At 41.2% G+C, this 26219-nt stretch overlaps 1 protein-coding gene across 2 annotated transcripts in view; it reads left to right on the top strand.

Moving 5' to 3' along the window:
• tmem259 (transmembrane protein 259) overlaps nucleotides 1-26219 on the top strand; it is a 78591-nt gene that overhangs the window by 11735 nt on the left and 40637 nt on the right. The window contains exons 2-4 of one of the 2 annotated variants that reach the window (XM_068016470.1): nucleotides 15801-16049; nucleotides 18684-18807; nucleotides 25039-25149. In XM_068016470.1, the coding sequence (XP_067872571.1) occupies nucleotides 15801-16049; nucleotides 18684-18807; nucleotides 25039-25149 (484 nt within the window). Of the gene's footprint in view, nucleotides 1-15800; nucleotides 16050-18683; nucleotides 18862-25038; nucleotides 25150-26219 lie in introns of both variants that reach the window. The other variant, XM_068016469.1, reaches the window with a different exon arrangement.

Raw genomic sequence — 26219 nt, 5'->3', positions numbered from 1 at the left:
TCCCAAATTTTTCAGTATCCTCTTTTCTCTCTACAGCTTTCCTCTCCATCATATTTCCATTCAACCTGTCACATCTTCAGTGGTTAACACTAAATAGGCCTAAATTTGAATATGGTTTTGGTGTTAGTTATTTCCAAAGAGTGTAAGTCATTCAGATTGGTTTTATAACCTCAAATTTAAGTCAAATGACCCAATGCTTTAACATGTTTAAACTTTTTATACCATTATAACTTGGATGAACTGCCACTTTTTTTTTGCTTTATTTTATAAGTTGAATAGATGTTCCTACCATTGTCTTGACTTTGGGACACTTAGATATAAGCCTGTCTGGAAACTATGCATATATGTGCCTTAACTGATTCACACATAGCAAAGAAAAAAAAATGGTTAAAGACAGTGACAACAAACAAGTTGAAGTAACTATGGCTATATTTTGACTATGTTTGCTTAAGTGGTGATTCTGTTGCATGGTCATGAGAACTTGCTTAGAGTAGTACAGCTTTTAGGTTTGTGAGGGAACTGAGCTGATGGTTCTTGCCTCAGTTTAAATTTGGGAGGAAAAGGGTGTGCAGTCAAATCATTTCAGCTGTGTGCATTAGTTCTGCTCCCATGCCTGTTTCTCAGCATGGTACTCCATTAAATATTTAAACAAAATAGTTTATTCTCAAAGACAGAAAGGAATTAACCAAGCAATTTTGATATCTTTCAATTAGGGTACTTCTGGTGATACCCTTTAAAGATGCACTAAAATAATCTGTTTCTTCGGTTTCAACAGCTTTTTTGTCAAAAGAAATAAATTTGCTTCAAGTTTGATTTTACTGAAGAGTGAAATGTTTGTTTCACTAGAAATTCAAGCGGGTGAGCAGTGGAATCATACTGGCCTTTGAAAGGATAATGAATTCATGGTGTAGAGTAGATGATTGAATGAACAAATCTAGTCTTTTTAATATATATGTGCTAAAATTGATATACTTACAAGGCCTGCTGAAGATGTGATGGTCAACAAAAAAGGAAATGAACTATTTCTGCAAATTTCCCTCCCTTTAGTTTAAAATGTGTAAAACATTGGTATGTAATTATAGCATATTGTTATCCCAGTTATTTGGAGGATAGCTGATCTTTTAATCCTGGATTAAAATTTGGTATCAAAACAAATATTGATTTCTGTCCAGCAACAGCAATGAGCACAGTGGAGGTGGTTTCCAAGGAACAGAATCGCATGGGAGTGTCAAAGTTTCCAAATAGCATCTCCTGGAGAAATCTTGCTAGTGATACACAAAACCTTCTCATTTGTAATAGATCACTCGAACTGACTTAAACACACCTGATATTAAACAGATCTCTGCTAACAAGTATAGTATTTCCATTTTTGGCATAACTGGTAATACTTTGCCTTTCGGGAAAATTGAAGTGCTTTTGTGAGTTATCCTTAGTTATCCATGTAAAAGAGAGGAGGAAACTGGAGAGGAGACCAAAAAGAAAAGTATAAACTTGAATTATTGGTTCTATTAGCCTAAAAGCTCATTTAAGTAGAGCAAGTTAAACCTAAACAACGTATTAAATCATTCATTTAGCAAATTTTACCTACTAGCATTCTGCATTTAGTGTGCGCCTGTTGTCTACAATGAAAAATTCAGAATTTTTCTGTACTATTGCTGTTGTAGCTACAAGCACTTTTATCTTGGTATTCATAGTCCAAAGCAATATACTGGGCTAGAAAAGACAATTGCAATCCATCTGGCCAGTTTCAGTGTCTAGGTGATATATTCCATGATACCTTTGTTAAGGTAGGAATTCGCAAGACTGGAAAAGTTACAGATCAATTGAGAGTTTTGCAATTTTTCTGCCTTTAATCATCAGGTACCCAGAGAGCATTGCTGAAACAGATCAATTACCTTCATGCAGTTCCTCCCACCCCGTGATTTATATTGTAATGGTTCACCATACTTCCTGTGAACCCTTGGCGGCCAAATTGAAAAATGGAGACTGGTCTTCTGAGTATATTGATGTTATGACTGACAGAATGGGCCATTTCTGAATGGGTAAATGTGGTAATTGGAACAGCCATCTCCATCTCCAAGGGAAGCTCATTATTTCTGTACCTGGGGGACCAGATTGGACTCAAACTTGATCTATCAGATATTCAGAAGGAGTCATCTGTCCTGACAGGATTTCCTTTGTTAGTATCATTGCATGTGTTCAGAATTTAAGTTAAACATTTTTAGGACAAGTCAGTCCCTTTGAAATATTAACACATGCAGATTAACAGACTGGGGAATAGACAAGTTCAGTCTTTTGGGCTGAAACTTTATTGGAACTGTTTGGTAGGAAGATCATTATGTTTTTACAATGTCTTCTCTTACAATTTTAAGGGCGGCGCAGTGGTTAGCACCGCAGCCTCGCAGCTCCAGTGACCCGGGTTCGGTTCTGAGTACTGCCTGTGTGGCGTTTGCAAGTTCTCCCTGTGACCGCGTGGGTTTCCTCCGGGTGCTGTGGTTTCCTCCCACATGCCAAAGACTTGCGGGTTGATAGATAAACTGGCCATTGTAAAAATTGCCCCTAGTGTAGGTAGGTGGTAGAAGAATTGAGGGAAAATGGGATTAATGTCTGGTTAGTATAAATGGGTGGTATATGGTTGGCGCGGACTCGTTGGGCCGAAGGGCCTGTTTCGGTGCTGTATCTCTCTGACAACTTGTAGAACTTCTAGGTTCATAGGGACATGGAAATAGGAGTAGGTTGCTGTTCATTCTTCAAAGAGCAGGCTGTGACATAAAAGATTTCCCATGAGATGTGAACTTCATAGTCATTTGCATTATGTATGTAATTTAACCTCAAGAGTCTGTTTCCATAGAAGTTATAACAGAGAAAGGGGTAATTTGGCCCAGTGTACCCAAGTTGTGCTCACTCTTGAATTAGAATGATCTATTCTAATTCACAGCCTTTTCTCCATATGCATTATATTCTTCCTTTTCAATTATTTATCAGATTCCTTTTTCAATAACCATATATGGTAAACAGTTCCAAGTTCTAAGATTGTTCTGAAAATGTTTTTCCAATTTCTCCCTTCATCTAATTATAATTCTCATGTTGCTCACTTAGCAATTTGCCAGCCAATGGAAACAGTCAGTATTTATTCTCCCAATTTTGGAAAACTATTAGACTCATAAGATCATTATGAATTTCCCCATTTCTGCACTCAGTTGTTCCTTAAATGATACTAAGGTTTTTACCTTTCTTTCTTTGGCTCAGAAGAAGTCCATTTCACATTTTGATCATTTTTTGTGTGAAGAACTTCCTGATATTAGTCTTAAATTTTTATTTTACTAGTTTGAACCAGTGTTCTACTTTTGCAATTTTTATTTAAAGTAATATTCCAGATTTACCTTTTCCATTCACTTATCTAAGTTATGTACCTTTTTATAAGATCATCTCTCAGGTGCCTTCAGCTAGCTAGCCCTTGAGCTCTGGAATTCCTTGTGCATTAACACTTCTTTATGTTTAAAACCTTCTGAGATCCTACTAAAGGCCTGCTCAGGTCGGGAAAAAGAATCTGACCGAACCACAGCGGACCCGAGCCCCTCCGATTTTGCCTCAAACCCGACCCGACCATCTCTTCCATCCCTTTACTTACCTTCCGACTGGGAAGCTCCACGAAGCTGCAGCACATGCGTGATGACATCATAGTGACGCCACTCGCTCACTGCGCAGACTCAGTTTCGTCCCGGACTCCCAGCTCAGGCAAGTTTTTTTAATTTCAATACTTACCGGCAGAGCACTTACTGTGTGTGTCCGACCCGAGCCCGAAAACCGGAACCGGAAGATGGGCCCGACCCGACCCTTACACATGTCATCGGGTCCCGTCGGGTAGCAGGCCTTTAGATCCTACTACTTTGACCAAGCTCTTGCATACGAACACACTTCCGCCATTTAATGAGATCATGGCTGATCTGATTGTGGCCTCAACTGCACATTTCTGTCTACGCCGATACCCTTTGACTCCCTTGTTAGTCAAGAATTTATCTACCTCTGTCCTAAAAATATTCTATGTCATGGCCTCTACTGCTCTCTGGGGAAGAGAGTTCCAAAGAGACTCAACCCTCTGAGAGAAAAAATTTCTCCTCATCCCCGTCTTAAATGGGTGACCCCTTATTTTTAAACTTTGTTCCCTAGTTCTTGTCTCTCCCACAAGGGGAAACATCTTTTCAGCATCTACCCTGTCAAGTCCCCTCAGGATCTTGTCTTTCAATAAGATCACCTCTCATTCTTCTAAACTCCAATTTGTTGGTCTTTAAACCTTATGAAAGCCCACACAGTACTATGCATTTGATGTTTAGTTTCAAGCAACTTGTAGTTTAAAGACAATCTATTTACATAGAGCTTCAGTGCTGAGTTTAGCGCATTCAGTGACTTCCACTTTACTGAGATATGTTGTACTATTCTACTCTTGATTCAACTCTGGGTTTGTCTTTTATATATTTATCTATAAAATAACATACATATATATATATATGTGTGTGTGTGTGTATACTTCCCTCTCTATTTTGGATTGTATTAATATACCTACCAGCTATTATTTTTTAACTGCAAGGAAGGATACACAGCTCAAAAGTTAACTTATCCGTTGTGTCCACAGATGCTGCCTAACCTACTGAGTGTTTCCAGCATTTTCTATTTTTGGTCATATTTTGTTTTATAATGTGCCTGTGGAGCACCTTGTGAAGTTTTACTGTGTTAAAGGCACTATATAAATACAAGTTTTCTTTTCCACATTTCCAGTATCTCCTGTGTTTCTGCTCACTTTAACTCACAGGAGCACAAGGAAAAGTATTGTGTGCAAATTAAGAGAGGCAAAAACAGCCATAAGATTAGCCAAGAGATAGCTGGAAAAGAAGATGGTGTGCATTTGTAGCATTAATAGCAAGAGCTTTTTCAGCTGTGCCAAAAGACTATTAAGGAACCTATAGGGCCATGAAATAATTCAAACTGATTGTCAGATTATGGCAGAACTGCTAAATGACTATTTTGCATCAGTCTGTGCTCCTGTAGATGTTTCTTGTGTTCCAATATTGAATAGCCTTATTAATATTGTTACGAAAGTGCTTCCATTTTTTAATTTTTTTGAGGACTTGTGATAAAACTGAAAAGATTCCATGAATGTGTTCACTGAAAGGACACTTGAACTGTTGTTTGAAAACATATGCTTTAAGCTCAATAAACAACAGAAACCTTGGTGACCTGGGGAAGATGTTTACAGAGAAGCCACATGTCAAGGTTTATGGAGGTCAGGAGGTTGACTTTCTGTTTGGGGTTTGGATATTTTCCGTTCAATTGGGGTGTGAACTGTTTGAAGACAGTTGGTGTTTTGCCTGCCAAAGAAAAAGAAACCGCCCAGCTCAACTGTTTCTCTACCTCTTTGAAAAAATCCTGCAAAGATCCAGTGTGGGCCAGCTAAAATCCCTGGTGCTGCATCTCTCCTGAGAAGCTGGAAAAACCTGCCCGATTAGCTGTCTGAAAAGAACTGCTTCATAAAAGATCCCAGTGACCCGTCACTGTATATTCTGATGCCAGACCAAAAGGGACAACTGACTTCCTTCCATAGCTGATCTTTTTTCTTCAAGAATAAGCAAGTATTTGGCCAAAGTATTCTTTTTTTTGTGACAGGCTTCTACAGGGAGAATTACTATATTTTTTTCAGTGTGTGTGTGGGAAATTTAAAAAGGGATCTTTCATATTTCAATCTGTGTGTTAATGCTTTGCTTCATTACTGGATAAGTCTTGTTTGATGATAAACTGATAATTTTGTTGTTTATTAAAGAAATCTGGTTGATGTATTTTATTCTGGGATAAAAAGTAGAGTATGTGATTGACCGATCAGTAACTGGGTAAACATTTTTAAAATATATGTTGTGACCTGTGGAGAAGTGAGACTAGAAAAGACTGCACTTCTCCCACCTCGGTCGTAACAATATTAAAATAGATGGTAATGTCATTTTGGGTAGTTTAGAAATGTTCAAATTTAATAAGGCTCCAGGTCCAGATAATATCCATGCAAGGGTGACTAAAAGAATGAGGCAGGTGCTCTGTGAGCCCTTTGCCCTTTTCTTAGTAGTTCAGTATAGAATCCAGGATAGTTCCTTTGGACTGGAAACTAGTTTCTTGTAGTTTCTATTTTCAAAACAGGAAAAAATAATCAGAGCATGGGAACTACAAGTTTTTTGGCCTGGCATCCATTATTGGGAAGATGCTAGAAGGGATCATAAGAGAGGTACCCTTTATGATCATTGGGAAAGTAATAGGGCCATTTAGATATACACAGCACAGCTTCCGAAAAAATAGATTGTGCTGTACAAATATGATGAGTTTTTTGAGGCAGTCGCGAGGGTAGTGGATGAGGGAAGTTTGGTAAACATTGTCTAACTGGGATTTCAGAAAGCCTTTGAGGTACCTTACACTAGGTTACTTCACACGATAGAATCTTGTGGTAGTAATGAGAATTTGAATCTCTGCATTAGGAATTGGCTTCAATCTTGTAGCCAAAAAGCTGTAGTTAATAGATGTGGTTCAGCTTGGAGGCCTGTTACTCGTAGTGTCCTCTAGAGATCAGTCCTGGGCCCAGTACTCTTCACGATCTTTATTAATGACCCGGACTGATAAGTAACTTTGCAGATGACACCAAAATGCAAGGGTTAAGATGGAAGGGGAGTGCAATCAGTTTGAAAAGGATTTAGGTGTGCTCAGGGAGTGGACCACACAATGCAAATGACACTTAATTTAGATAAACGTAATGCCATGCTGGTTGATAGGTATATTCTCTGCTGGCCCTATCATTTTCAGGGAACAATATTGAAAGAAGTTGGGAGGGAGAAGGATCTTCATGTTATTATGACCAATCATTCATGTCCAATATAAAGAAACCGGCTAAGATCAACAGGGTATTGACTTGTTTTAATAGAACCATTCATTATAAATCATTTTGTCACTATACAGACAGCTGGTCAGACCACATCTAGAGCACTGTGCCCTGTTTTTGTGTCTCCATACGGTTGGTGATCTAGTGGTCTTGGAAAAGGTCCCAGAGGAGAGTTGCAAGAATGAATCGTAGGTTAAAAAATCTCAGGTGCTTAGTTAGACTCATGGAGCTCAGTCTTTTTCCTTTTATAGCATCCCTATGGATAGATTATTCCAGATAGGTTCTTCACTATTGATAGACTATTCCTCATCAAAGAAAAGTATTGACCTAATGCAAGTTAGTATTTGAACTTGGGGAAGGGGCTAGAATCTCTGGGATCATTTTCTTTAACACTTGCAATAGAATATTCCTATTCTATAAAGTAGGCATCAATTCAACATGTCTGCTGTACTCTGTCTGTGGAAAAGCTGCATAACAAAAGTTTTGCTTGGAACTGAGACTTTAAAAATAAATTAAGTGCTTAATGAGTGATTCTTATAAATACAAGTATCTTCTTTAACTCTGCTGTGATTGTCCCCAGTAAATAAATGAACATGTGAAATTAACAACATGAAGTGTCACTATTTTGTGTGTGGAATTTGTCTTGATTTCATCGCTTTCTAGTGACATTTATCTCAAAATGTAATAAACTAGTGGACCCTCTGTGGTACTGTTCATGCTAAGTAGGGTGCTTTTTAACGACAAAAGTGTTGTAACAAGTTATGCATAGGGAATTGTTCTCCCTGGAGCAGAGACGGTTAAGAGGAAGTTTAGTAGAGGTGTTCTAAATCATGAAGAATTTAGTCAGAGTAAATAAGGAGAAACTGTTTCCAGTGGCAGAAGGGTTGGTAAACAGAAGTCACAAATTTGTGATTGACAAAAGAACCAGAGGTAAAATGAGGAAACATTTTCTACACAGGGAGTTGTTGTGATCCAGAATGCACTGCCTGAAAGGGTAGTGGAAGCAGATTCAATAGTAACACTCAAAAGAGCATTGGATAAATACTTGAAGGGGTGAAAAAAAGGGCTTTTGGGAAAGCATGGGGGACTGGAATTAATTGGATAGCTCTACCAAAGAGCCAGCACAGGCACAATGGGCTGAATGGCATCCTTCCATGCCAGAGCATTCTATGATTATTCTGCTGAAGTGACCTATAATCCCTAAAAGGCCACTAAGTCTAATTCTGTCTGGTCAATCAGAGTTTGTTTTGGTAAGGGAATTGTGCAGAATGATAAATGCTTGTATAAGTTTCATGCTCAGGGTTAGAACCATTTAGTAATTGGTGACCAGCTTTCTATTTTTAAAAAAATGTTTGCAGAGTGATGGACAAAACGTGCTACAAGCAATATTTTCATTTGTGGTATCTGAGTGTCAGGCAAACCCCCACCTGCTAAGATTGCGGTACACAGGATTTCACGGCATGGACATTAAAACTTAAAATTGCAAGCCCCTGACCGGAAAGACATTTCCATGGTAACCGACAGTGTTGGAACAAGGGACAAAGGGCCATGCCCTGACTCAGTCAACCAACAATGAAGTTTTGATTACTAGATGTTGAAGATGGGGGGAGCTAGCATTCCAGACACTGCTAAGGTCCAAGCCACAAACCTCGCATGAGAGACTGTTCCATATAAGGAGCTAGTCACATGACTAACCTGCTGGGCAACCTGGGAGTTTTTTTGAATTTGAACTCCCAACAGAGGAATTGGAACAGAGACAAAGCCGTGTGCTGATGGAGTAAAGATCTCTCCTGGAACTAAAGCATGAAATACAGCCTCTCCTGTCTGCCTGCTCCATCTCTTTCCCATGGAACTGAATCTTGTAAAGACATGTAAACTCAGAGAAAAATCTCCTACGTGAACAAGGATTACGAAGAATACTGGGCCCCAATGAAACGCAAGACTATATCTTCAATCAAGGACTACAGCAAGCTCGAGAAACAGTAACAAGATATTGGCTCAAACTGTTCCACTTATCTTTTCTTCTCTTTTCTGTTCCTATTTGCATGTGTGTATCGCATGTGCATGCGAGCATGGGTGCATCGTATATTTGTAGGCGTTAACCGTATTAGAGTTTAAAGTTTAATAAATTTTATCTTCTTTAAACCAAAGAAAGCCTGTTTGTGCTCATTTCTTTGCCTTGTAATTGGGAAGTTGTGAACAAGGATTCACAAAAGGGGTTCTCAACACACACTGTGTTTAAAGTTAAACCCTGTTACAATAAGACGAGGTGAAGATACTAACAGACCTGTAGACACATTTCTCAACAGGTCTTAACAAGAGTATTGCATCTCGAGTATCCTTGTCACTCTGTTGTACGTAGGAAAGATAGTTACTGTCAAGGCTGAGCTGGGCCCTGTTATAAAAACAGCACATCTCCAGAATCCGCATGAGCAGTGTCATCGAGGAATAGCACACAGCTGTGAAAATATGACTTGTAGCAGCATCTCTATATATTATACCACTACTAAATGTTGCAAATTGTTTGCAAATCTGGTGACCTGCCATTTAAAACCTGATTTTTATTTATTTCCACTATTAAGCTTTCAAACATGTGCTTCACCCATGAGAAAGATCTCATAATTAAGTCATGCATGTACTTGTAAATTTGAGTTTTTCCCACTCCTGAATTAAGCTTAGTAATTCATTGCTGTATAATACCATCAAATTATAGATTTGAATTAAATGTTATGGTATTTTTGATTGTTTTACAAAGAAATCAGGTGGCTTGGTGCCAAGTTAGGAGAAAAATTGCTTGAGCGTGGACCTAAATAACAAAGTAAGCTAGGTGGATTAACGGGGTACCCTCTTATTCAAACTTAGTGCGCTAAAGGAAAGCTCACGTGACATGGTACTGTCTCCTATACCCATCATTTTTCTCTCTCAGTTTAATTACATGCCAGTTTAATAAGAAAAGCATACTATGTAAAGACAAGACGGTGTTGAGTTTAGCTGATCACAGCCATACCAACAGTTGTGTTTTAGTTGACCATAACGCACTCAAGCTAGGAAGAGAACCTTTCAGGATTCCTGCTCCTTGTCATTAGTCAAATAACTTGGCTGGACATTTGAAAGTTTGTGTGTGTGTCTATATACACTGTGTGATGACAGAATTAGGTTTGCTTGTAAAGCTTTCCATCATTGAAAATTCACTGCCCAATCTCGTGTAAAGAACTTAGTGAGGTATTGGGCAGCCCAACACATATACGGGAAGAAAGAAACTAATTCTAATTTAGCCTAACTTAATGAAATTTAACATTTTCTAAACATTTCAAGATGCCATTACAGTAACTTTTAATGCCTCAAACTCAAAGCCCCCATCGTGTGCTTGCATGACATCATAAACTTAAAATTGATTTACAATCAGTTCTGTAAGGAAAAGGTGGTTGAACTGCCACATATCCTGAGTACCACTGAGCTTTGAATGTATTCAAAGACCCAGCCTCTACTGCTCTCTGAGGAAGCGAATTCCACAGACTAATGACCCTCTGAGAGAAAAAATTTCTCCACATCTCCATCTTAAATGGGAGACCCCTTATTTTTAAACGGTGTCCCATAGTTCTAATCTCGCCCATAAGTGAAAACATCCTTCTGGCATCCACCCTGTCAAGTTCCCTCAGGATCTTATATGTTTCAATAAGATCACCTCTCATTCCTCTAAACTCCAGGGGGTATAGGCCCAACCTGTTCAGCCTTTCCTCATAAGATACTCCCTTCAAGTCCAATGATTTATGCTGGATTGTGCTTGTAAATTCATGCACTGGATGAGGACAGGTGTTTTATGCTTCCCATAATCAAATAATATGCAGCCACTCACTGTAGTGGGGAATGCTGCTGGTGAAGGAAGCACTGGTGGTTTGTTAACAAAATGCATGCATATAGCACCTTTAAAGTAGTAACACGTCCTAAGACGCTTCATGGGAGCATAGTCAGACAAATATTAACACTGAGCCAGACGTTAGGACGTGCGATCAAAATATTTGTTAGAGGCAGGTTGTAAGCAGAATCTTAAAGGTAGAGAGGCAAAGAGGTTTGGGGAGGGAATTCCAAAACCAGGGCCTAGACAAAGGGAGTGGGAGATGCACAAGGGGCCAGAGAAATGTAGAATTTTCAGAGGGTTGGAAGTTACAGATCTAGGGAGTGGTGAGGCCACGGAGGGATTTGACCACAAGATCAAGAATTTTAAAATCAAAGCTTTAGTGGATCGGGAATCAGTGTAGGTCAGCGAGCATAAGAGTGATGGGTGAAAAGACTTTGTAGAAATTACGGGTAGCAGAGTTTGTGATAGGCGCAAGTCAATGGAGGGTGGAAGTTGGGAGACTGGCTTGGAAAGCATTGGAAGAGCCAAGTCTGGAGCTAATCAAGGCATAAATGAGGGCTTCAGCAGTAATGGACTGAGGCAGGAATGGAGATGGGCAATATTACGGTATCGTAATTCAAAAATGATGCCCCCTTGTTCTGGATTCTCCTAACAGGAAATAGCTTCTCTGTATCAACTTGATCAAATCCCTTTATCACTTTAAAGACCTCAAATAAATCATTCTTCAGCCTTTTAAAATCTAGGGAGTAGAAACCAAGTTTATGTAACATAGTCTCAATTTATTTCTTGAAGCCCTGCTATAATTCTGCTGAATCTGCACTGTACTCCTTCCAAAGCCAGTTTATCTTTCCTGAGGTTCAGTGCCCAAAACTGAACATAGTACTCAGATAAGGTCTCAGCAAGCTCCATATAGCAGAAACATTACTTCTTCACTTTTGTATTAAACCTTCTTGCATAAAGACCAGCATTTCATTAGCCTTTTTGATTAATTTTCATAACTGTGTACTAGCATTTAGCGATTTCTAAACATCCTGTTGCTCCTTCATAGCGCCTTGTCTCTCTCCATTAAGAAAACTGAGCAAGTGTATCCAGTGAGTGAGTAGCTGAGTAATACAGACCTTCTGGAAGTTCTAGGTTTGATCTCAGTTGTAGTTGTGGTACAGTTGGCCTCTCTTGCCTTTGGTTCAGCAAGTTAAAAATAGTTTGAAGTTTTCTCTCCACATCACTTTCTTGTGGTCCCTAGTTGAAATCCATTTTGCGTGGACTTAAATCAGACTCAGCTGTGATAAGCGCCACTGTAAAATAGTGTGCTCGTTCTCACCAGGGCTCAGTGGGTGTTTCAACAAGTAGGAGGTGGACTGTGGCTGTGGTACCACATTCCAAAAACTTCTTGCGGAAGTAAGGAGACAAACTGTTGAATGAAGAAAAGCTTACCCTTAAAAGAAATGTTTCATAATGTTTGAAAGCTCTCTGATATTTGCTGCTGTATTGCTGAAGTGCATCACAAGACGACTTGTAGCTGTGGTTGAGAACAGCAAGACCATTACAAACGTTTTCCAGATAGTTAAACAGCAGTCAGGGTAACACATGGGACTCGGATTTTTAATCACAGTTCAATTCGCCTGCCCACAGTAACATTTTAATAGGACTGACCTAAAAGATTTTGAGATCCATGATCTTTTGCCTTGCAGCAATGCTGCTGTAGCATCAATGGTTTCCTTAAAGGGGAAGTATAGGAAATAAACACACTTCCACCTTGGGTGTATAGGTGATTTTAATAAAATAGAAAATATTTGCCATGTATAAAAATGTATCTTACTGTCTGGATTTTAACACTTAATTTGGTGGCATAAGGTGTCTCAAGGGGAAGGAAGCTTGTAAAGAGTTAAAATTGAACCAATTTGTTAGCACTTCTAAAAGAAAAGGCATCAGAGATCACCAATTGCCGACACAATCTTAAGGTACAACTGGAAAGCCTTATATCAACTTTCATGTCATAAAAATTATCATAAAATTTAAATAAGAACTCCAGGGACTTATTTCTGAAAATGGAAAGTTAAATGTTTATTTTCAAGGTGCCAAGAAGAACAAGTGTGCATTTATGTAGGAAAATGCCTTTTCTCCTGCAGTTTCCTCCCTCTTTTAAAAAGCTCAGAAGGAAGAAATAGTTAATGTACAGTTTTTTTTTTGTGAATGGAGCTCTGGTAAAATGTACTCATCCAGTTCAGGTTAAGTACACACTGGTGTTTTGCTGTGCCTCCTGGAAAATGGGCATTTGATGGAAATATGTCCATGAACTTGTCTGAATATTATTTTTGGATCCCAGAACAGACCTCCTTCCTCTGTTTCTGAAGCCTTGCCAAAAATCAGTGCATTTTGAAGATTAAGGATAGTGTCCTGTTGTAATTGAGCAATGTTCAAAGCTTAGGGCACTGATTTCCTGTTGTGATCTAATTTGGTTTCATCTGTTTGGGGGTCCAGAATGATGCAGGAATAGAAGGTGGGCAACATAAATATTGTCCTGAGGGCAAGCTACTCTTCGCCTATTGATTTGCCTTAAGCTATGCTTTGACATATAAACAATTTCAAAGGGGCTTCTGTTGAAATGCACAGTTACATTTTATGACACTAACTCCTGCCTTAAAGATTGCTTTTGTCACTATTTATGCTGTTTTTAAATTTCTATTGAGTACTAGGTTCTGATGTGTGATACAGATGATTGTTGGTGTGAAAATGGAGGACCAACTCCAGTTCATTTACTTTACTGGAACATATCTAGCTGGAGATTTGTGGACTTTATTTATGAGGGTCTATGGTGTTGATTCCTTGTAGGTCTCATTGTTCAGGGGATGTTCCTGCTAGTGATGGCAGTATTTTCAGTTAATTTGTATAGATTAGTGTTCAGGTTTAGGTCTAGATTCTGCAGTAAGTTCACAATTTCTTCATTTCAATAATGCTTCTTAGAATATTTTTAGCTTTTGTGGTTTTTCTTCTGTAGTTAAAACAGTTTGACCAATGAAGAATATTGATTTTGTCTATCAATATATACCCATTGTGAATTCAGTTTTGGCTGGTAAGAGCACCTTGATGTCCAGCAGACATTATAGATTTATATAAAATGGCAACATTGTGTCTAAAACTATGTATTCCAGGTCATGATATCCAAGTTAGAAGGTGGATACCTCCATTAGTGGTGGAAAATTTCCTAACATCCTGTATGGTTTCAACTGTGAAGACTTACAATGTTCATCTGCTGGTGTGAAGATTGCAACTTTTGTCCCTCATTGAGTTAAAGATGTTAATGTTGGATCCATTTCAGCCACCAAAGGGGTGGTTGCACAATCTGGCACTCGCAGGAGAAGTAGCACTAGCAGTTTATGTATCTTGGGCAATACAGAGTACTATCAAATGGGTTCGGCAATTTCCCTTACAAACTGTGGAATGAGTCCACCAGTGTCAGCATTAAGCATCTTTCTGGGTACCTTTCCTAAAAGGTGTTCTCAAACCGAATCTCTTGCCAGAACTAGATAATACTAAATGAACTGGGGTGGCAAACCTCAATTAAGCAGCATCAGTAAACAGTCTGTCTACTCTGCTGCAACAGTATGTCTCAACCCCAACCTGAAGAGAACTCCCTACTGCACCAGTGTGACATTTTTCCCCATTTCCCATAGCAGTCATTCTGCAGTGAGTCTGAAAGAATGAGACCGCTCAAACTCATTTTGCATAGGATCTTTCCACCTGGCAGAGAGAGTCATTTTCCATCCTATTTGGCCTGGACTAGAATTGAATCCGTGTCCTCGAGATGAAAGAATAGTTGTCTAATTCCGTATTCCACCTAGTTCAACTGGAAAGTTGCAGATATAACTCTGACGATGTGACATGCCCATCATTGTGTACTGTTTACAGATGCTGCTTAGTTGGGGCTTGCCATCCTTGTTCAATTTAGTGTTATCTAGTTCTGGCACGAGATTCAGGTTTAGAAAAAGATGAATCTTTTTTGTTTGTCATCTAACTGGAATTTTCTTTTAATTTGTTTTTGAACTGTGGGGGAACCTGGCAAGACCATATTTACTGCACATATTTAGTTAACCAAAGAAACTGCTGGTGTGCATTTTGCTTGAACAACTACAGTTGTGGTGACGGTGCATCCACAAGGGTGTTGGGTAGGAAATCCTAGGATTCTGCCCCAGCAACAATGAAGGAAGGACCATGTGTGTCCAAGTTCAGATAGTGTGTTTCTTGGATAGAGACTTACAGGTAATAGTGTTTCTATAACATTTTGGCCGTCTTGTTGATAAGAGGTTGCAGGGGAGGCAGGCTCTGTCCGATAACCTTGGTGTGTTGCTGCAGTGCATCCTATAGATATCGCCGCAGTGTGCCAGTATTGCAGGGGCTGCATGTTGATTCCATTGGCAAGGACACTGATGAAGTGTATGATCTGTCCTGGATGGTGTTGATCTTTGTTGCAGCTGTACCATAGAGATGAGTGGTGAGTTTTTTTTGTATTCGTTTGCGGGATGTGGGCATCATTGACTAGGCCAGCATTTATTGCCATCAAACTCCTGAATTGAACCTTGTAGATGGTGGAGAGGCTTTGAGTGGTCAGGAAGTGAGACATTCATTGCAAATTACCTAGCCTTCTACCGTACTTTTGTAGCCACAGTATTGATATGACTGGTCCAATTAAGCTTCTGGTTAATGGTGACCTCCAAGATGTTAATGGTGGGTTACTCTGCAGTGGTGGTGCTGTTGAAGGTTGAGGGATGAAAGCTGGGTTTTAGCTTGCTTGAGATGATCAAAGTGATGGAATATTACTCTGCAGTAATTCTAGTTCTGAAGTATAATGGGAAATAAGTAATAGGCTAGTGTTACATCCCCACAGAGATGCTTGGTAATCTCAGTCATGTGGTTTTATCTTAGTGTGAATAGGTTAGTTATGTACATATTCTCTTTCCCCCCCCCATTCCCAAGAAAGCTCTGTGTGCTTTTTGAGAAAATATTAATTGTATCTTTTTCTTTCTTTTTCAGGCTCTTTTTGTCCTTTTTATTTTGGCTTACATTCATATTGCCTTTTCCCGCTCTCCAATCAATTGCTTGGAGCATGTCCGTGAGAAGTGGCCACGGGATGGGATCCTCCGTGTAGAAATCCAACGCAATTCTAGCCGTGCCCCCATTTTCCTTCAGTTCTATGAATCAGAAAACTTTGCAGGCATGGTAAAGGAGCCAGCAGAAGAAGAAGAGCTGACCATAGAAATGTTCGACAACAGTTCTATACAGGTGCGGTAACTGTTAAGGATGTAGCCTGCCAGGTATAATAAATGCAGAATTGTTCATTTTGATTCAGTCTTGGTGAAAATGTCATTTGAAGTTTGCGTGCAACAGCTTTATAAGGTGTCAGGAATGAAATAGAGCAAGTGAAAAGAACATTTGAATTCTAATAAAGGGAAGTGGATTGATAGAAAAAAGTTCTTCCACAATAGCCCTGACCTTGGTCACTTAATAGTATTAGTGTAATGTAGCCTGTGTTATTTCTGAATTCCAGCTGAAAGAGGTTAACCAGATGAAGAAGAAAGTATATAAAAGAGCAAAATAAATATATATTTTTTATCTGCTAGACTGGAGTTCTGATAAATTTCAGTGAGCACTATTCCTGGACAACTCCCCTGAACAAAACCACCTAAGGTAGGGCAGTCCAATGCCTGGCCCAGGAAGCTTCTATTTGTATGTCAATTAGTTATTTGCTCATTGAATTTTGTGGAGCTAGAGGTTTGGAAAGGCCTTTTTCTAGCACTGTTGCCTCATTGGTAGATACTGTACAGTGTACAGTATTCGTCTCCTTATTTAAGGAAGGATGTAAATGCGTTGGCAGCAGTTCAGAGAAGGTTTACTAGACTAATACTTGGAATGGACGTGTTGTCTTATGAGGAAAGGTTGGACAGGCTAGGCATGTATTCACTGGGGTTTAGAAGAGTAAGCGGTGACTTGATTGAAACATTAAAGATCCTGAGGGGTTTTGAAAGGGTGGATGTGGAAAGGATGTTTCCTCTTGTGGGAGAATCTAGAACTAGGGGGTCACTGTTTAAAAATAAGGGACTGCCCATTTAAGACAGAGACGAGGAGAAATTTTTTCTGAGCGCGTGAGTCTTTGGAACACTCTTACTTAAAAGGCAATGGAAACAGAGTCTTTGAATGTTTTTAAGGCAGAGGTAGATAGATTCTTGATAAGCAAGGGGGCGAAAGGTTATCAGGGGTGGGGGGAAATGTGGTGTTGAGGTTACAATCAGATCAGCCATGATCTTGTTGAATGGCTGATCAGGCTCGAGGGACTGAGTGGCCTACTGCTCCGAATACCTATGTCCGTATATAACACCTAGATTTGTTAGCATCAGTAATTAGAGATATATGCACGTAACGACATGAATTTGTATATATTTAAATGATGTCCTCAAGGTTCCATAATATGCACCAATGAAGACAAAAAACCTCTGAAGTTAGTGTTTCTCAAGTGTTTTGTTGAGACCCACATACTTGAATTCAGTCAGCAATGGAAGTTGAGTGGAAACTAAGCAATTCCCACAGGAAGAAAAATAAATCTAGAGCTGAGTTCTATTAAAGGGTAGGCATTGCATTTTGTTTCATAGAACTCTTTCACTTGGATTGCTGAAGGTGGTATATCCTAGTTCACAATAGCATTCTTGCGCCGCCTTTCACTGGGCAGCAAGATAAGGCAAGGGAACAGCAAAAAGGTGCAGGATTGCAAATGTCCCAGTGCTGATGGATGTTCTGGAGCACAAGGAGCAGTAAATCTGTTGAAATGCACAGATGAAGGAAAGTGAGCCTAAGGTGGCCTATGGGGTGCATAGGTATTGGGCATAGATTGAAAACATGTAATGTTTAACAAACAATATTTTTGAAGAAATTACTGTGTAGATATATGGAATGTTGTTGGTGATGACGAGTCATCAATTCAAAATTGCCACCGAGGGAAAGGTTTGGAAAGACTTCTTTACTAGGAGAGCTGTTGAAGGGTGGAATGCTTTAATGCCGGGAGTAGTTGAGACATCTTTTAAGGGAAAAGTGGATGAATATTTTAAACAGGAAGATGCAGAATTTTGGGGAGAGAATAAGGTGATGGGATCAGTTTTGGTTGGTTCTGGCAGAGCTGGGCACAGATGTGATGGGCTGAATGACTCCCTTCTAGCTGTGGTTTTGTTCACTGTTTTGTCCTCTTGTGCTTTGAAACATCATCCCAGCATTTGAGGAGCACTATAAAAATTTAAATTGTTGCCTACTTTCAGGAATGCTGCACCATCAAGTGATGGGATGTCAGTCTGTGCCTATGGCACAACATCTTCAATTATAGATTTTCATACAGAAAGACAAAATCCAAAACTGTAGAACCAATATTTCTCTTTGAAAATGCTATTTACGCTTGTGCGGAGAGAAGCTCAGACAAGCTTACATCATAAGATTTCTTGCCTGTTTTTCCTGCAAAAACAGAGGGAGCAGAAATGAATTCCAGCAACTGAATAGTCAGGCAAATCCTAACTGGTGGGCCAGATGCAGCAAGTCTGTGGAGCACAAATGAAAAGGGTTGGGCTGCTGCAAGTGACCCCTGGGCTATAAAACAAACACGCTGGATTAATAAATGTAAAAGTCGTTAAGTTGTGTTCAAAGTTTTGCAAATCAGCATCATGTGAATACCTGTGACAATGTTATAAGTAAATGCTGAAGTCTTTCTGGTTCCCAGTAAGGTTATTTTTGGTTCAGAAATGATTGAAGATGCCGCCCAAAATGCTAACCTTTTTTCTTTCAGATGCTGGCCAACCTGTTTTTTAGCACTTGTATTTTTCTTTCTTTGTGACAAATTTATGCCTAACTCTTCTGTTGCCTTTCTGCTCCTTTTCACAGTTTGAACTCGACATAGAGCCCAAAGTGTTCTTAAAGCCCTCACTTGGAAATAAAGCAGAAGTTGTAACGCAGGTGGTACAGAATGATAGCCAGGGGCTCTCATTCACTGAGGCACCTACTAAAGGTATGCAGCCTCTGCAGGAAACAGTCTCCGAGTTTGAGATGCTAACAAGAGCAGGTAAAATTTTAGTGATACAAAAGTTGTTCTTTCCCCCTTCTTTCCAACCTGCTTCCAACATCTCTCAAACTCTTCAGTTGGGTAGGACCCTCATTTGCTAACCTTAGAGATATATAATTGCTAATCACACTCCTAAATTGTGGTGAAATACTGCCTGACAGTGCATCCTTACTTGAACTGAGAAGAAAATTGCCTCAATTTAGAAGTGTGAAATAACTTTTCTTTTTATAAAAAGAGTGCTGTGGAAAGTTTCTTGAGCTTCAAAAATAGCTGCTGCAATACTCATTAATTGCTTGTCACAGCTTTAGTGCTTTTTGCAAGCTCTACCAGTTCCAAATTCTGTTTTCTTTTGAACACTGGCAGCTAAAAAGCAGAAACTGACATATCCTCTTTACCTTTCAGATTCAGAAACTAACACTGTTTATTAGTCTGTTAAAATGCAGCCGTTGCTTTTATTACACTTTGTTGTCACTAGTCTAATTTTATGTATTGGTATCAATATACTGTTGGAAACATCACATGTTAAGCTAACATGTTCTAGTATGTTGTGTTTTTAAACACCCAAGATTGCTTCTGTCACCACCAGTGACTAACTGCAACCTCCAGTAATTAACCCTACCATTGTAATGTTCACGATAGGCACAACCCAAATTTGTAATGGAAAAATCTGTAGTTGTACTGCTGGGGTTTTTCACAGGTAAAGTTGACACAGTCTGAAAATTCCACACCCACCTTTATGACTTACTGAAATTCTAGTGCCATGATTGGCATGTGACCATCGTGCTGCTTTGAGTGTTGCCTTTGTTTCTGGCTCAAGTGGCAGCAGTAGAACTTTATACGTTACTAATTCCTGGACAGTACCGTAGTTACTTATTTGAGCCTGAAAGAGCTCATTGCTGACCTTCTCTGTCCATCCACATGTGTATCACTTGTCTCATGTTTTAAATAGACATCAGGATAACCTTTGTATAGATGATAGAATTTACAATACCGTGAAGCCTGCTTAAGTGCGCATCTCCTGGTAGTTAAAAATGTATTCCAAACTAGGTTAACTAGTTAACTGGTCTATTGTTGAAGTTAGTAGATGCTAAAGTGGTGAGTACATATTTACGGGCCGAAGTGTTCTGAAAATGGTTGTGTTTTTAATATAAGGTATGAATCGATAAAGAAAAGTCAAACTTTTTTATTGTGTTTTTCTTAAAGCCTGCTTTTTGGCAACCAGATCAAATCAGCCAGTGGGGTTTCTCTGACACAGAGCGGGGTCAGCCAGAGGGGTTTCTCTGAGACAGGGCGGGGTCAGCCAGAGGGGTTTCTCTGAGACAGAGCGGGTTCAGCCAGAGGGGTTTCTCTGAGGCAGAGCGGGGTCAGCCAGAGGGGTTTCTCTGAGACAGAGCGGGGTCAGCCAGCGGGGTTTCTCTGAGACAGAGCGGGGTCAGCCAGAGGGGTTTCTCTGAGACAGAGCGGGGTCAGCCAGAGGGGTTTCTCTGAGACAGTGAGGGGTCAGCCAGACTCGCTTGTCGGAAACAGGACAGTCAGCCAGAGGGGGGTCTCTGAAACAGTGTGGAGTCAGCTTGAGAGGTGGAGGGTTCGGAGCAAAGCAGGATCATGAAAAAGAATTGATAAATTTTGCAAGCAAGATATTGTAGCTCTAGACTTCTAAGCAAGCTTCTCAAGTAAAGCAAGTTATTTGTTATTCAAGGCAATCCCTCTCTATTGAGAAGGTCCGTCACCTCCTGACTGATGCCTTCAGTTGGCACAGTGTTATAGTCAGGAGGGAATGGTCCTTAACATTGACTCCTGGACCCCATGAAGTTTCATGGCATCAGGTCAAACATGGGCAAGGAAATCTTCTGCTAATTACCACCTACCGTCTCCCTCAGCTGATGAATCAGTACTCCTCCATGTTGAACATCACTTGGAAGAAGCACTGAAGGCAGCAAGAGCACAGAATATACTCTGGGTGGGGTACTTCAATATCCATCACCAAGAGTGGCTCAGTAGCATCACTACTGACCAAGCTGGCCAAATACTGAAGAATGTAGTTGCCAGACTGGGCTTGTGGCAGTTATTGAGAGAACCAACACAAGGCATAAACTATTTTACCTCGTCCTCACAAATCTCCATGTCATGCATGTATCTGTCCATGACTGTATTCATAGGAGTGACTGCCTCACAGTTCCTGTGGAGCTGAAGTCTATCTTCATGCTGAGTGGCACTACCAACAATAATAACCTCTTGTATTTATGTAGCGTTTTGTCGTAAAATGTCTCAAGTTGCTTGCTTTCTTGCTTTAAAGGAGCATTATCAAACAAAATTTGACACCGAAGGAGGGAAGAGAGGCCTGCTAAATGGGATACACTCAGAACAAATCTAGCAGCTCAAAATTGGGGAATCAATGTTGCGCTGTGGGCCATTAGCAGCAGCAGAATTGTATTCCACCACAATCTGTAGCCTCATTGCCTGGCATATCCCTCACTCTACCATTACGTCAAGCTGGCACACCAACCCTCATTCAATGAGAGGTGTAGAAGAGCATGCCAAGAGCAGCACCAGCTGTATCCAAAAATGAGGTGTCAAGATGGTGAAGCTACAAAACAGAACTTGTATGCATGCTAAACAGTGGAAGCAACATGCTATATACAGAGCTAAATGGTCCCACTCCCAATGGATCAGATTAAAGCTCTGCAGTACTGCCACATCCAGTCATGAATGGTGGTGGACAATTAAACAGCTAATGGAAGACGACGCCATGAATATCCTCAATCTGAATGATGGCGGAGCCCAGCATGTGAACGCAAAAGACAGACTGAAGCTTTTGCACCCACTTTCAGCCAGAATTGTTGAGTGGATGGTTCATCTTAGCCTCCTGCTCAGGTCCTAACCATCACAGAAGCCAGTCTTCAGCCAGTTTGCTTCATTCCGCGTGATATCCAGAAATGGCTGTAGTGCTGAAGACTTCTGCTCCAGAGCTAGCCATGCCTCTCGTCAAACTGTTCCAGGCCAGCTACAGCACTGGCATCTACCTGACAGTGGAAAATTGCCCTGTCCACGAAAAGCAGGACAAATGCAACTGGCCAGTTACCGCCTCATCAGCCTACTCTCAATCATCAGCAAACTGATGGAAGTGGTCATTGAGAGTTCTGTCAAGTGGTACTTACTGACCAATAACTTGCTCACTGATGCTCAGTTTGGGTTCTACCAGGACCAGCTGGCTTCAAACCTCATTACAGCCTTGGTTCAAACATGGACAAAAGAGCTGAATTCCAGAGGTGAGGTGAGAATAACTGCCATTGACATCAAGGCAGCCTTTGACCAAGTGTGGCACCAAGGAACCCTAGTAAAATTGAAGTCTTTGGGAATGAGGGAAAGACTACACTGGCTGTAGTCATACCAAGCACAAAGGAAGATGGTTGTGATTGTTGGAGGTCAATTGTCTCTTTCCCCAGGGCATCACTGCAGTGTTCCTGAGTAATGTCCCAGCCACAACTATCTTCAGCTGCTTCACCAATGACTTTCCCTCCACCTGGTCAGAAATAGAGATGTTTGCTGATAATTGCATAGTGTTCAGTTCTATTCACAACTCCTCAGATATTGGAGCAGTCTGTGCCTGCATGCAGCAAGACCTGGAAAGCATTCAGGCTTGGGTTGATCAGGGGCAAGTAACATTTGTACCACGTAAGTGCCAGGCAATGACCAACTGCAACAAGAGAGTGAGTCTAAATACTGCCCCTTGGCATTCAACAGCATTTCCATTGTCAAATCCCCCACCATCAATATCTGGGGTGGGGGCGGATCACGATTGACCAGAAATTTAACTGGACCAGCCACATAAATACTGTGGCTACAACAGCAGGCCAGACAGTGGGTAATTTGTGGTGAGTGACTCACCTCCTGACGTCCCAAAGCCTGTCAACCACCTACAAGGCACAAGTGAGGAATGTGATGAAATACTCTCCACTTGGCTGGATGAGTGCAGCTCCAACAACACCCCAAGAAACTCGACACTATCCAGGATAAAACAGCCTCTTTGGCACCTCATCCGCCACCTTAAACATTCACTCCCTCCACCACTGGTGCAGCCTGGCTGCCATTTACACGATGCACTGCAGTAACTCGCCAGCTTCAACAGCACCTCCAAAACCTGCTATCTCTTATCACCTAGAAGGACAAGGGAAACAAGCTCATGGGTCCACCATCACCTCCAAATTCCCCTCCAAGTCACACACCATCCTGACTTGAAAGTATATCGTCACTTGGTCAAAATCTTGGAACTCCCTACCTAACATTATGGAAGTACCTTCAGTACACGACTGCCGGGGTTTCAAGAATCGGCTTACCGCCACCTCCTCTAGGGCAATAAATGTTGGCCTTGACATATCCTGTGAATGAATAAGTAAAAACTCTGTGGTAAAAACCTTTGGAATATTTTGTCTGTATGAGTCAATGAGCTAACAAAGAAGAAGTAGCCCACTCAGGTGAGTAAATGGCCAAGCAGAAAGTCTGTGTACTTGAAGATGTGCTTTAAAGTAGTTTGCATTTAACCTGAATAATCAGAATTGAGTTGGTGGCAATAGAATTTGATTGTGAATATGTGCATTTAACCAGGATGTATTTAAGTGGCCTCGCTTTATTAATTTTTGTCATTCATAATTTCTGATGTATAAATTTGCAACTGCCCAAGCACGATTCATGGTGAGGATAGCAGATGTTTTTATGTTACCATAGTGTGAATATGCTAGTCATTGAACTGACCAAAGGGCTTCAAGTTGTGGGGACAGAGATATGTGTGGTTGAGAAATGACTGAGTAAAGGTCATGGATTATTGTAACAGACTGAATAAGATGGAGATATTTTGGACCTTCACTAGGAAAGATACATGAATTTTCACCTTTCCAGTTCATTACTCAGAGTTCTTAAAAGTTAATCCATTTATTCTCATGCTAATTTCTATGTTGAACATGCAGCACACATATTGTTGGATATATTGTTGGATCTGACTAGTACTTGTGCAATATTTGTGCTACAGAGCTGTTTGTACTGCAGTTGTAAAATCTGGCATTTCCTTCCTTGGGTAAAACTGCTCACTGCCAAGAGGAAAAAGAGCATGGCTGCTGCAAGTCCATATGCTTCATGCCCTCCTGGCCAACTTGCAGAATGTTTGTGCAAGATTTGCCCTGCATTTTTCATGTGAGTCTTAAAAAGGAGCCAAGATGCACAACACATCCACAAAAAAAACTTATTCATTCCTTGTTAGAGCCGGAGGAGCAAAATCCCTTTTAGGTTCACTGATGACAGTAACTTGGTAATGGCGTCCACCAGAGTTTGTAGCACAACGATTTGCAATTTCAGAATATTAAACATACAAAATTCCCACTTAAAGGTAAATGATGCCTACCTGACAGTCTTAATGTTGTTAAAGTGCCAGATGGGAGTGAATCACTTTTCTAATTACTCTGCTCCTGTGTAAATACGATATGATGAAATTTACTTTACATCTATTTATTTCCTCTGTTAGAGCTTGGAATGGGAACCATATAAGTACCTATTTGTTTTCAGGATCAGTCATAGGAATCATTAACATAACTGAACTGACACACGATAGTTAATTTCACATGCCCTAATTGTGCTTCACCAGCCCTGAGGTGCTCACGCTAGTACCACAAAGCTCCTTTTATATGAAGTTAGTATTAATTTGGGCCCGCGAAATCAGCTTTCTTCAGTCAGTCCTAGTTTCAACCCTATTAAATGTGGCTCCCTTATCGCAAAATCAAATTTTTTTTGTGATCTACATGTCCGCTGTCAGAATAAGGGAGCCAGATTTAGTAGTATAACCGGTGCGAACTAGCTCCTAGAATTTGAATTAAAATGTCAGTTAAAGTTGGAGATTAGGGGGAAAAGAAAATGGACATAATTCAGCACAGAGATTTATTTTAAAAGCAGTTCCAGTTTTGTGCTAATGGCAACAGCGGATTAGCTATGCATCTTTATGATGCTGCAATTACTCTAAAATTGACTTAAGGTTGTGCTTCTACATTTTAAAATTCTAACCATGCAAGTTCCCAGTTGTGGCTTTGCTTGTTGACCTAAATTATTCTCTATTGTATACTAGCCATTTGTAAATGATATGACCTGCCATTTCACAGAACTGCCTAATGCTCATTTTTTCCTATATTGTAGTTTGGCCACAAGAGGAGTACATAGTTGAATACTCACTGGAGTATGGATTCCTCCGTCTCTCTCAGAGCACCAGGCAACGTCTAAACATCCCAGTCATGGTAGTTACGCTAGGTAAGAGGTAGCACATGTATAAAAAAAAATAATGTGACTCCTGACAACGCAAAGCATGCGCAGAGCGATTGCAATGTCATCAGTGCGTGCGAGCATTTGCCAGCTTGCCAGGATGAATGCACGCATGACGTCACCACGCAATGACGTTCTCACCCCTCAATAGCCGTCTCCATTCACCCATACCCACTCCTCCTGCCATCCCTGCTTCAAACGCCACTTCCCCCCCACTTGACCGCCTGATCCCCGCCACACGCCACCTTCCCTCAGCCAGTCGCTCCCACTGCCTGCCCTCTTCCGCCACCACCCCCACCACCACAGCTATAAGCTACTTGCTCCCACCCCACTGGGTGCTCTCCCCCCTCGGCCTCCCACTTCCCCCTATCAGCCACTCGCTCATGCCCTCAACGCTTTCTCCCCATACCCCACCGGCTGCTTTCTCCTTCGGCTGCTGCTTCCCAGCACCCCCCCCCCCCCCAGTCACTCGCTCCAGACCTCGTCAATGCTCCCCCCCCGCCCCTCTCTTCCCTCCCCCAACCCCGCTCTCCAGCTGCTGGCCTACCTCCCACCAACCCCCTCGGGCCACTTGCTCCACGCTTCCCTCCTTCCCGCTCTGGCTGCTCGCTGCAGGCCACGCCGCTTCCATCCTTTCGGCCACTCTCTCCCACATCACCTCGCAGACCGCCTTGCTTTTTTGGGTGGCACGGCAGGGCACGATCGAACGTTGGAGCAAGTCGCCAAGAGGAGGGAAGCAGCGCAGCCTGGAGCGAATGGCTGAGGTGGGGGGGGGGGGGGGAAGCGAGGAGCGAGTGGCCAGAGGTGGGGCGGGGGGAAGCGGGGACGAATGGCCGGAGAGCAGGTTAGGGGGGAGGCGAGGAGCCGGGAGCGAGCGGTCGGAGAGGGGAGTGGGGTTGGGGGGGCGTGAGGAACGGAGAGCAAGCGGCTGGAGGGTGGGGGGGGGGTGAGCGTTGAGGCCAGAGCGAGTGGCTAAGGGAAGGCAGCGGGTAGCGAGCAGTGAGAAGACGGGCACAGGAGGGAAGGGCAAAGAGAAATGCAATGGCAAGAGGGAGCGG

Source organism: Heterodontus francisci, chromosome 36 (genome assembly GCF_036365525.1).
Source record: "Heterodontus francisci isolate sHetFra1 chromosome 36, sHetFra1.hap1, whole genome shotgun sequence".
Taxonomy (NCBI): domain Eukaryota; kingdom Metazoa; phylum Chordata; class Chondrichthyes; order Heterodontiformes; family Heterodontidae; genus Heterodontus; species Heterodontus francisci.
Note: the sequence above shows the minus strand (reverse complement) of the source record. Positions and strands in the feature narration are given on the sequence as shown.